This window comes from Leptodactylus fuscus, chromosome 2, assembly GCF_031893055.1.
Source record: "Leptodactylus fuscus isolate aLepFus1 chromosome 2, aLepFus1.hap2, whole genome shotgun sequence".
In the NCBI taxonomy this organism is placed as follows: domain Eukaryota; kingdom Metazoa; phylum Chordata; class Amphibia; order Anura; family Leptodactylidae; genus Leptodactylus; species Leptodactylus fuscus.
In genome coordinates this window covers 214928352-214941599 of record NC_134266.1, presented here as the reverse complement: position 1 = coordinate 214941599, position 13248 = coordinate 214928352, and the positions used below count along the sequence as shown (strand labels likewise).

Genomic DNA, 13248 nt, shown 5'->3' with positions numbered 1-13248 from the left:
AAAGTCATCAGTGCTATGTAATTGCTTGTCTTGCCTTCTCCCCTGTTATTATCCAGGAGGTTGGCAGTCCTAATTCTGCTAAATAGATCTCAGTATAATATTAGGTCTCTTCAGCAGGCATAAATATAGTAACAGCTTAGAAAATGACAATTTCTTATACATTAAAGGCACATAAAGGCATTAGAGAGTCATTGAACCTGAATACTTAAAGCTTTATGTTCATCAAATCAACCAGTACCTTTTTCTGTGCTGATGAGGGATAAGAGACAGATGTTACAGATGGGTCCCTCTACCTTTTGAGGCAAAGGCCACAAGTGGCAAATCGCATTAAAAATGCTATGGAAATTTTTTTTTTTCCTACAGCGTTTCTCTTCTATTAAATATAGAAGTATAGATAAACTATAATGAAACCACACAAGTCTTTGCAAACGCAGTGTTTGTGCAGCTTCCCCCCCCCACCCCACAATGTATGGATAAGATTAAAGGGATTCAAATCTTATCCATCCCATTTTTCTACCTAATACATAGAAATAGCGTATTCTTCTCCTAACTTTAGACACCTTCTTCGTGCCGCCGTTCCGTAGATATCCCAGTTTTCTTCGGTATGTAAATTAGTTTTCTCACAGCACTGGGGGGGGGGGGGGGGGGGGGATGTCCCCAATGCTGCGAGAAAACTCTCCAGAACCGGCCTCTATCTTCTTGTGGCACGTCCTCTCCGTGACGTCTCCTTCAGTCGATTTCTTCTGGATTTAAAATTCACGCATGCGCAGTCAGCTCTGCTATCAGGCGCTTACATGAGCGTACACAAAAAAATTACCGCAGACATGACTGCGCATGTGTGAATTTTAAATTCAAAAGAAGCCGATGGAAGAAGATATCGCGGGGAAGTGTGCCAGAAGAAGATAGAGACCGAAGCTGGAGAGTTTTCTCTCAGCACTAGGGACGCCCCCAGTGCTGTTTGAGCGCTGGGGATAGTCTCCAGCACTGCAAGAAAAGTCATTTACATATCGAAGACAACCGGGATATCTACGGAACGGCAGCGCATAGAAGACTTCTAAAGGTAGGAGAATAGCCTTTAAGTCTATTCTTGCGTGTTAGGTAGAAAATATGAGACTCAAATGATTGAATCCCTTTAATGAAATCTCACTTTGGAGATAATGTAAAAATGCAGCATTTTTTCCTGCTGTGTTTCCCATGACATGAGTCTTAAACCAAATGAAGAATCTATTTGGCTAGCCTGAGATAAACTCTCTTTCAAAAACCTCATACTAGCCAAACCAGATACTCCATCGGAACGCAGAGGGTCTTATTTGCAAACAGCTGTTTTACAATTCTTGCTCTTTGTCAGCAGTAAGCATGTAATGTTTAAGTCTAAGGTCCCACATTGCCGAAACACAATTTTTTGTTACAAATTTTGCATTAGTTTGAGCCAAGATCAGAAGTGAATTGAGCAGAAGGTAAAGTCCTTCTTATAAATTTTCTATTCCTCTAGTAGCCATTTTTGGCTTTGGCTAAAAAACCACAGCAAAATCTGCAACAAATAAAGCTGCGTTGCTGCAACATGTGGCCTCAACATAGCTGTATGTGGTGTCATAGACACAGCTCAGGGGTGGATTCTGCTACTCACTGAAGACACACAGCTGGTGTATGAAGACTTATTTTCAAGCAACGCTTGGAAATTAAACTCTATTCCCCCTATGGAGCGCTGCTTTAAAAAAAAAAAAAAAAAAAAAAAACCTTCACACACCAGCTGTGTCTATAAGGCACCTCATACAGTTTAACAGTACATGGCTTTGCACTGACAAGAAGCAAGATGCTTAGACATCTGTTTGCAAATGGTTCCTCTTTCTTCTGGAGGAGTTTCTGGTTTGACTGATATGAGGTAGCTCTCCTCCAAAAGGGAAAAATTACAAATAAAGAGCTTAATTCTTTATGTTCCTACAAATGTAATAGTTATTCTAATATAACACAAGTAATATTTCCATTACTAAAATTTCATAGATTATGAAATAATATATATCTCATATATTACCCCAATTTAGTAGCCCCTAAAGAACAATATGGCTTTTATAATGGTTAATTAGAAAGAGCTGGAACTGCCAAACTTTTGAAAATCACTTACCCTGTTCCTGGACTCCGACAATTCTTTCATGGCTACTCAGAATAGCACCACTGATTTAGTAAGTGGTCATGTGGGATACAGAACAGCGGAAATTAGAAAGAAAAAGTTCCTGGGTCTCGATTATCATCAAATTTAATAAGCTCAGAACCAAAAAAAGAACAGAGAATATATATTTTTTTTAAAATCAGAATAAGAAACTAACATAGGCTATATTTGTATTAACCAAAATATCAAAAATTGAAAGAACAGGGCACTCACCATAGCGATTCTTAAAAAATACGAGTCTTTATTCCATTTCTTTGAAAATTTGTAAGCAAATCACAGGAAGGATGGTAGCATTATCAAAAACAAAGCAACGTCCGTTTCGTGCATGTTGCACTTCTTCAAGCTGGCTCCTAGCAACATGAAACGGAAACGAAACAGACGTTGCTTTGTTTTTTTGATAATGCTACCATCCTTCCTGTGATATGCTTACAAATGTTTAAAGAAATGGAATAAAGACTCGTATTTCTTAAGAATCGCTATGGTGAGTGCCCTGTTCTTTCAATTTTTGATATTTTGGACTTTTGCATGACTTGTCATTCTGCGCACCACCTGGTCTGCGTTAAGCAGTTTAATATTAGCGACTCGAGCTGGCTACATATCATTGCTTTGCCTTGTGTTTGGAGGTTAATAAGCCCTAAAGATATCCTGGCAATAGTGGTGCCGCCGGTGCTATGCGTCTCTTCTTCTATATTTTTGTATTAGCGTTTAGCTAAAATGTTGCATTTTTGTATGGAGCAATAAACCCACAATTTTTCCACAATTAACCAATTATTTTCTACGGAGAGTCATTATTCTTTCCATTTTTATATATTGGAACTCATCCTTCTCTTTCATACAACACCAGACGTACATTTCAGTTTTAAAATGCCCAATATACACTGCTCAAAAAAAAATAAAGGGAACATTGAAATAACACATCCTAGATGTGAATGAATGAAATATCCTCATTGAATACTTTGTTCTGTACAAAGCTGAATGTGATGACAACAAAGTCACAGAAAAATCATCAATGCAAATCAAATTTATTAACCAATTAAGGCCTGGATTTGGAGTCACCCCCAAAATTAAAGTGGACAAACACACTACAGGCTGATCCAACTTTGATGTCCTTAAAACATGTCACAATGAGGCTCAGTAGTGTGTGTGGCCTCCACGTGCCTGTATGACCTCCCTACAACGCATGGGCATGCTCCTGATGTGCCTATTAAATGTATTATATCTGACGGCTAGTAGAGCAAGTAATATCACTACGCAAATAACAATCACACCATCCACACACAAAACAATAAGCACGGGTGTAATATCTGGTTATGTTGGACTATTTTTTTTTTGTAGGCAACTTCTGCTTCAAAATATGCTGATGCTGCTCTGTGGCAGATCAATAACTAAAAAAGTACACAAATTAAGACTAGGTTCACATCTGCATTCAGTGATTCCATTTGGACTTTTCCCTCCTCATTTTTCAGGCAGAAACCCAGCAGACCCCATTATAGTCTGTGGGGTTTCACAGGTAGCTGCTATTTAAGCATATTTGGTTTCCATTTTTCGGGTCTCCAGGTAGACCTGAAGAACGGAAACCCCTTATGCAGGTGGGAACTTAGCACAAGTTAACAAGAGTTTTTTGTAAGGCAGGCAAAATTCTTCTTCAGGTTTTTGAAGCAGATTTTAAATTTGTTTGGAGTGGTATTTGAAGAGGTTTTTGGAAGCGTTTTTTTGTCTGGAACACAGGGTTCAATTTCCTAAAACCACTAATGTTTTTTTAAATGAGTTTGCAAAAACCGGGGCCCCATGTAGCGTAAATACTATAATTTTGCTGCGGCAAAAAACACAGTATTTTACAGTACTTGGTCCCACTGGTAGGACCTTAGCCTGAAAATTTCTTTTTATTGCCTCCCATTCATTTCTATGGGAGTTCTCAGGTGTAAATTGCCCTAAAGATGTGACAGATGGCTCTTCACCCCCATTTAAAATAAATGGCAGGGAGTCAGGCATTTTAGAGGATTATTTTAAAAGGTGGAATCCACCCCAAAAATCCGCCTGTGTAAAAAGAAAACAAAAAACGCAACTATGTAGGAACTTGCACTTATGAGGGTTATATGTGTAAGCCCTAACACTGAAGGTTAGGGTAAACTTTTGTACGACCAACTGTGTACTTGAAATAAGTGAACTGAATGAAACTGTACCAGCAGTAAATATAACCCTAACAAGTGTCATAAGCAGTCCGCCATACCAGTTACATTATTGAAAGAAAATAAAGCACAATAATAACAGAGCATTATTTGACTAGTGCTCATTCTGTCTCCTTTCCCTAGCAAACAGAAAGAAAAGTACACAGGCACCAATAAAACAGGTGGTGTAAGTTTTATTCTTGTACAAGTACGATTATATACAAATTAGTAACACATTACCACCTAATTCTTTTATTCACACTTCTGGTTTTATATTAAGTGGGCATACCAAACCATTAACTAGATTAAAAACAGATTTAAGAAAAGCTTAAAAACAAAGAAAATAGTAAAACACAAAAAAAAATTGAATGCTTAGTAGGTGGAAATGCACAGCTATAGATATGTCCCCAAAGAATCAGAGCTGGAGGTCACGTTACTTACCAGCATGATGAAGCTCCTCCATTGTATTTTATTTTTCTATTTTTGGTAAATGCCAAGACCCTAACATATCCCATTATGTATGTGTGAATATATGTATGTACACAGATACTCCCATAAGTATTTCATGTGCCCATATGCACAGACCACGTCCTAAATATTTACATACAATGCCATTTCCAGCAATAAACATGCCATCTCAGCTTTATGGATTCTATACCACTTCTCATTCCATTATACAGAATATCTGAACTAAATACTTCCAGTTCTTGTAATATAAATGAAATATATGGAATAACTACTTCACTTCTTTATGATAAGCAGGATGATGACCACAGTCCCTCTAACGTGTATTTTCTGCACACTGAAAGCTTAAAAACACATCTATATATAAAAAGATATACCTGACAGGGCTAGGTTGTGTAGTATTTGCCCTGCGTCATAAACAGCTTGTCAAGAAATTATATATTGACTTTCACAAATACACAGCTTAGCAGGAGAAACGATGTCAATGCTAAGTAGCCTGTCAAATAATAGGATTGCTATTGGGGGACGGTTTTTTTCCCAACCTATGTACACGACAGAGAATTCACAAAGACTACGCTGGCTGCAATCCCTTCTAAAGTGCCTTGTTACTATCTTGTTGGGGCTCTGTTATAATTTTCTGCATAGCTGATACCATTATGATGGAAAAAGCTCTTCAAGCTCCACATACAAAATGAGTCACAGTGCTACTGACTGTAGTTTATTCTGAGAGGTCCAAATGTAGCTAATAAACATTAGCAGGCACCCTACGACTCCGCAATGGCTAGGCTGAGGGAGTCTGAAAACACTCATCAGCTGGGACTTCTAGTCCACAGCCATTTATGTGCCGTAGGAATTTAACAAAAACGTATTTCTTTTATTTTTATCCATATTCTACTAGGCATGACTTTCTATATTTAGTCCTGAGCTCTTCTAAAAACATGGTTACATATGTTTTATCATGAATAAAATCAGGTCTTCTAGGTGTATGAACATGCAGTATTACAGGCTTTATGATGCAAATGAATGCGTACGCCATGTGCAGATTTGAAAAAAAAAAAAAAAAAAATCATGTAATCGTGTAGTGGATAATAAATGCTGAGACATTTCCATGTAAAAGTCTTCTAAAGTAATCCACTAAATCAGAAGGAATGAATGACGTTGGTCTAAATTATTTTAATGTCTTATTCTCTATATTTAAGATATAAAATACCACACTTAGAAGATGCAATATGGAAATATGACAGAAAGAAATGTTTAAAAACAGATCAGATGAGATGAGAGTGAATCTGCTGTGCAAAAGTCTGGCCACTAAGAACAAAACCCTTCCTTAAAATAAAGACTACACACAACAAAAGGGCAGGGTTATACTGTCGATAAATGGCTGACAAGGTCTTCACCAGACTCCTTTTAAGAATGGCAAATTGAGGTCGCCACTGCATACACATTCTCAAAATGAACGATCTTTGAACATCTCTCGGCACCTCGTTTTTGTTTTCCTGTGAAGAAATAAAGATACATTACCAATACAGTATAAATAAGCCTTTAACACATTCAGCAGCGTAAGGGTATGTTCACACTAGAGTTATTTGCAGGTGGAATCCACCTCAAAAAAATACCACCCAATTTTCCCACTCATTTCAATGGGAGTCACTATCAGAAAGTTTTCCTCTGGCGGATTTTCTGCTAGAGGTAAAGGAAACATGACCTATCTTCAGACAGATTCTAGCTTGAAAACCCAATTCAAAATGGATAGGATAAAGGGGATGGGGGGCATGCTTTGATTTTTGCAGCAGCAGTTTTTGCACCAAAATGAATGGTAGAGTTGGGAGTCTTTTTCATGCAAAATTTGGCTGCAAAAAAATTATCAATTTCCAGATATATGTTAAGACGTTTGGTACAATGAGGGCATCACCTTTATAGACCCTTGCACACAACTAAGTCCTTGGAAAATGATCCTTGTGTGGGCCGTATGTCCTGGACTGACTATGGTCGTGTTGCACAATAGTCACTGTATCATAGTTATGTTATGATGCAGCAAGCTCCTGAACAACCCAATCACTACAATAATGAACTGACATAACGCTATCAGTTCAATACTGTAGTGATTGGGCCGCTTGGGAGCAAGCTGCATGATAACTGACTATGATGTACTGACTCCTATGCATACAGCAGAGTTCAATCCAGGGCATACATCCCACACACGGACCGATTTACATAGACAGGACTTGGTCGTGTGCAAGAGCCCTTAATCGAACCAGAGAGCTATACTTTCATGCGCCCCATATCTCCATCCCTGCTATGACCAAAATGTACACTGCATGGCCCTACCAGTTGTAGCAGGGAGGTAGCCTCGTGGTTCAATGAGCAAAATGGCAAAGTCCTTGTTGCAACAAAAAACTCATTAGCAAAATAGGAAAAGAAAACAAACAATGCAGGTACTAATCGGGAAGCAGAATATAGTGTTCTGTACGGTAGAACTACGGTCATCTCACAGAGTTTATAGTTCAATAGGGACTGCTCTGGTAATAGACTCCCTTTAACATTGTAATTTTTCCTCAAACATTGTGCACTGTAGATCAGTGGTTTCAGCCTGTGGTTCCCCACCTACCGGAAATCCACAGCACTCTCTAGATTACAAATGGACAGTCTTCATGGCTAGAGTCAGTACTATGTGATATATAGGCTGTGTTATATTAGGGTGGGTTCACATCTGCACTCTGTCCTCCGTTTTGCAGGTTTCCGTTTCCTGCCCGAAATTGGACATGAGACTGAAACCTGCAGTCATTTTTCAAACCCATTAATTTGAATGGGTTTGGAAAGTGTCCGGCCGTGAGCGCCTGTGAGCGTTTTGTGCTCTCTGCGGCAAAACCAGGGTTTGTTTTTTTGTTTTGTTTTTTTACCAGACACAAAGTCAGACATTCAGGACTTTGTGTCCAGTTTAAAAAAAAAACAAAAAAAAACCAAACCAAAGCAAAACGGTTTTGCTGTGGAGAGCACAAAACGCTCACAGGCGCTCACGGCTGGACACTGTCAGGTTTGCGTCTTCTGTCGGCAGAAAACAGAAACCTGAAAACGGAGATTGGGCGCAGGTGTGAACCCGCCCTTACAGAGTTTTCCACACAGTTTTTAATAAAGCATAAATAAATAAATTATAATGAAAAGCTTGCCAAATGTGTGTGTACGGTAAAATGATAACTCAGAGTTCTGCAGCATGCCCAGGACATTATTGGTTTTATGCAGGTCTTTCAGATGTAGGAGTTCACGCTGTATAGTATACTATACAGATTCCTCTGTATAGTAAAGAAATATTGTGTTCTCTGACATCACTCAGTGCTCTACAGCTAATGGCTGAAGTTTTACTTCACAAACTTTCTCCTTTTCTCCTCTTCCTGGCGCCCTTAGTGGCTGCCTCGATACAGGGCTCCAAGCTGGGAGCAACCTTTATATTTCCTTTCTTTTCCTTTCTCACTCTTTTTCTCTGTATCTTCAAAAATCCTGTAACCAAGAAACTAGCACTATGAATTGGCAACTATAAATCGAATGGAAGACCGTGGAAGTTTTTTGTTCCTTTTGTTTCTATTGTAAAGCATGGACTCAAGACCTGGTTCAGCTGGTTTCCTGTATCTACACATGTGCCTATTACCATCCTCCCAGAGCTAGGACAGCATGTCTCACCATGCGGCATGGAAGAGAAACCTACATGGAAATGCGGACTTCTTCGTTCAAGGAGATGATTTTTGGCGTCTATTGCTGATGTGTGAGGATGCCTACAGCTGACTGGTATTTCTTTCTATTACTGTGTACACATGGGACTCTGCTACAGCCTGGAAACCTACCATCACCCACCTACCCAGGAGTTATGGAAGCTTGGCAAGAGAACAGCACCCTGTATACCTGGATGGCTTCAAACTTCTTTGGGGAAGTAGAACACAGTGGCAAGGAGGAGGAGGAGGGCTTGTGATGAGGGATATTTGGGGGCATTTTTTTGTGGTTAATGGACAATAGTGCTGATGCAAGATACCGAACTATCAGCTGTGAGCAGGAGATCTCACCACCTACCAAAGGAACTGCCACATGTTATCATGATAGCTGCATATGTCCCCCACCTCTGCAAAAATGTTTTTCTGCCTGTTATATCTACATGCTGTGACCCCTCCTCGTGTCCTCCAACCACATTCGGCTGTATTATTAACATCACTCCGCACAGAGAACTAAATGATCCTGCAGTGTGTCTGTTTCTTTCGTTTTAGTTGCTCTGATTCCTAGGATTTCTCTGCCATGAGCTTCTATGTGTTTCTCTCTTGTTATATACTACTGTACCATCTATGAAACTGTATCACTGAAATTTCCCCATTGTGGGACTATTAAAGGAATATCTTATCTTTATCTTATCTTTTCCAATATGCAAATAACTGGCTGTGGATGAACTCTGGATAGCACAGGAGTCATCCATCCATTTTAACATAATTAAAAAAAACAACAAGTAATGGACTTGAATAAGTGTATACGCGTTATCAGTACCTCGAATGACATTTCTGCGTTGGAGTTTGTAGGTCTCCTTGTCCTGACAAAGGCGGCGGATAAAGACACCCAATTGGTCCACATTGTCAATACGATCAGTAACTACCATCTGCTCATGAATTAAATAAGACTGAGGAAGGTAAGTTCCAGCCTGTACAGAAATAAAAAAAAAAAAAAAGATTAAGTTATTATTGACCCCCAAGTTAATGGAGCGCCAGTATGCTTACATGAACAATGCACATTAGTGACCCAACAGCCCCAAAGAAGTGAATGGGTACCTGTAAGAAATACCCAGACACCTTTAACAGCCGTAGGCCAAATTCTCATTCAGCTCTCCCCCCCCCCCCATAATATGTGGATTTATGTGTTTTCAGTATGGGAGCGGAGAGTATGCTGCTGCCAGATGCTTCTCTCTCCAGAGAACAAAAGGATCAGGCACTGACAATCAACATGTAAGGGCTCGTTCACATCTGCGGCCCAGTCTCTGTTTTGAAGGTTTCCGTTTCCTGCCAGAAACCTGCAGTCATTTTTAAAACCTGGAAAGTGTCCGGCCGTGAGTGTTTTGTGCTCTCCGCGGCGAAACATTTTTTTTTTTTTTATAACCGGACACAAAGTCAGACACACAGGACTTTGTGTCCGGTTAAAAATAAATTTAAAAAAACGATTTTGTGGTGGACAGCACAAAACGCTCACGGCCGGACATTGTCTGCCAAGATTCCATCTTCTGTCGGCAGAAGACGGAAACCAGGAAACGGAGATTGGGAACTAGTGTGATCCTCTTTTTTTTTTTTTTTAAATATATTTTGTTTACAAATGTTTTATATTTTTTCTTTTTTCTTCTTGGTGGTAAGCACATGCAAGGAAACAGAGGTAGCACATAAAGCAAATATTACCAGCATTTCAAGTATTATCACCTTAATGTTGATAAGAAGTTCCAAGAAATTCTTCGGTGGCATAACAACAGATGTGTTCAGAGGAATAACATAGCACTTGTTCAGGCTGAGATCAAGGTATGCAGTGAGTTTCTGAGGAGACAAAGAATTAATGATGGAAATAGGTATTAATATTAAACCATGTAATTTTATGCTCACTGGGGAATGGCCTTTTGCAGATTCATGTCATTCACATTAATGGTTGAACTGCCAGATCAAGAACAGCGCTATACAAACCTAGGGCGCTGTGGTAAGTAAGCAGTGAAGAGGCTGCAGCACTTATGCAGCTGTTCTTCAAATGAGAACTAATCTAAGAATTGGATGGAGCGGTAGCCACAAAGGCGGACCAGCAATCCATTCATATGAGTCACTTGGCAGCACTTGTGGAACCCCTTTCTCAAAATGACTGGGGGTCCCATTCATCAGACACTTCTGCTTATCCTGTGGATAGTGGATAAGTGTCTATAAAAGTGACAGCCTCTTTAAGAACCATCAATTATATTACTCAAATACAGAACGTACATAGCTGACTATGTAAAAACCTAAGCATAAAGTGCAGCATAAACCTTACCCTGTGAAAGTCATGAACAATGTCAGCAGGATCGCTGTCAGCAAACTCAGGGACAGGTACATTGATCAATTCAACTTCCTCTTCTTCCAAAATCTGAATTCTCTCCTTAAATGAGTGATAGCGGACACGAGAGTCTGCATAAGGCTCAGTGAGAGACATGTCATCCTCGGTGTACCTTATTCCACAAAAGTATACTCCACGCTACAAGAAAAGTAAGCAAAACATATTACTGGGTATATAAATCTGGAACATTAGATCCATTTCACATAGGCCTTTTAGCATACATTTGACCAATCTAACATATTATAAAGTAAAATAAGCAATACACCATGTTAGACATTTTTAAAAGCATCAAGAATGTTGTGGTTGTGTGTGGAAATATACACGCGCACACACACACGTCACTGTTGATAAGGTTTTGCGCCCCAGTGTATGGATCTGGGCTGTCACTGAACCCAGCATCATCTCTCAACAGACAGTCTCAAAACATGCCGTGGAATCCGCAACAAGGTAGGGCAGATTGCTTCTTTTTTTCGCTACCACCTAGCGGAAAAAAGAAGTGGGTGGCGCTCATTGAAGTCAATGGGGAGTCGGGTTTTGGTTTTTAAATGCTACGGTTTTAGAAATCACAGCATTTATTTTTTTCTTTTAATATAGATTGTGAGTCCCACATAGGGCTCACAATGTACATTTTTCCCTATCAGCATGTCTTTTTGGAATATGGGATGGAAATCCATGCAAACACGGGGAGAACATACAAACTCCTTGCAGATGGTTTTTTGTCCTTGGCGGGATTTGAACACCAGGACCCCAGCGCTGCAAGGCTGCAGTGCTAACCACTGAGCCACCGTGTGGTCCCGGGGAGTCGGGTTTTTGACCCGGATTTTGATGCAGATTCTGTGTCAAAATCCAGGCAAAATAACTAGTACTAAACCGTGCATTTCACTAACCCATATACTGAAGTGAAAGTAACGAACCGCAAACACAGACAGGTATAGGACCTGCTCCATATTTTATGGCTTTTCACTATGGCACATACACACAGCTGCAAAAACTACAGCTGTGTGCACAGGCCCATTGAAAAGCATGTATTCATATTTTGATCCACAAGTGTGAATCTGCAATTCCTGATCAGAAGCACAGTTGTGCAAAGGAGTCCTTGGTGTTCAGGAATATCTCTACAACTGGTTACACCTAGTTGTCAATTTATTCCTACAATTTCTGGTAGTGGAGAGATCTAAGAAATAATGATCCAAGATTGTTCCTTCACCAAGACTGCAAGTATTTAGTAAAGTATACAGGAGATGAGCTTCTTGTCAATAGCATGCCCTTGCCCATTACAATTTGGGATTGGTTCCCAGCCCTGGACAATATTTATTTAGGACCTTGGTTTTTTTATTATTAAAATAAAACAAAAGAGGAAAAAACACACTACTGTACTCTTCTACAGGATCCTGTTTATTTTTCGTACAGATCTAAATATGTGTTATAAGGAAACAGCTGCAAACAATAGGGAGGCAGGAGATAAATCAGGTAAAACAGAAACCACTTTACAAGAATAATGGTGTGCTAGAACAATGGTCTTTTCTAGGAAATACACACGATGAAACACTTTCCCAGAAAATAGAAAATCATTTTCTCTTTTGCTTCTGTGTGATATTTTCTAGCCACACAGGATAAGTCGTTCGTACATGATCTATGGGAGTTTGACACCTCCTGGACACCGTACAGGACAGCTCTATCAGCAGCCTCTACGACGATGCAGTTAGCCAGAATCATCACTATACAGTGAACAGGGTTGCAGATCCACATCTCCTTATTTGAGGTAACTACTGATACCTGTCCACTGCCACAGCATCTGGCATAGGAGGAGATCTAAAGGATGAGGCTCCCCAGAAAAAAAAAAAAAAAAAAAAAGCTGCCGAACTTTTTTAATTAGGCCTTATAATAGGCTGTACAACCAACACAGAGCTAAGAGGAGATCATTCCATACAGAGAGATGAAAGATTCTTAATTTGGGATATCCCTTCTACTAGTTTATTTATTTTATCTGTACCTACTGTCTCTGCAATGCCGCTACCTTGGAGCTTTTGTATTTGTATATTGTATTATCTATGCTGCTGTAACACACTGAACTTCCACATGGTGGGAATATTAAAAGATTAACTTATCTGTGGGAAAAACCGCAGCCGAAATGCATCGCAGTTTATCCCGCAGAGCTTTTCAGAGAAAGTCCATAGAGGTTTCGTCTGCAGACTTTTTGCTTCAGTTATATCTATAGGGAAATTGCCAGTGTTTCCATACATATAATGGACATGCTGGGATTTCCAAAAATTTCCAATGCGGGTATTTCTCTGCATTGTGTGGTTGGGATTTGCTACAATTTCAACTTTGCAGAGACAGTAAAACGCCGCAGTTTTTGCC

General features: G+C 39.6%; 1 protein-coding gene across 1 annotated transcript in view; it reads right to left on the bottom strand.

Annotated features, from left to right (window-relative positions):
• Positions 1-4797: 4797 nt before the first annotated feature.
• The window catches only part of ITM2B (integral membrane protein 2B), a 34342-nt gene continuing 25891 nt past the window's right edge, over positions 4798-13248 (bottom strand). The window contains exons 3-6 of the mRNA XM_075265535.1: positions 10825-11025; positions 10236-10346; positions 9322-9472; positions 4798-6296 (exon numbers count right to left, since the gene is read on the bottom strand). Of these exons, the coding sequence (XP_075121636.1) occupies positions 6208-6296; positions 9322-9472; positions 10236-10346; positions 10825-11025 (552 nt within the window). The 3' untranslated portion in view covers positions 4798-6207. The remainder of the gene's footprint in view (positions 6297-9321; positions 9473-10235; positions 10347-10824; positions 11026-13248) is intronic.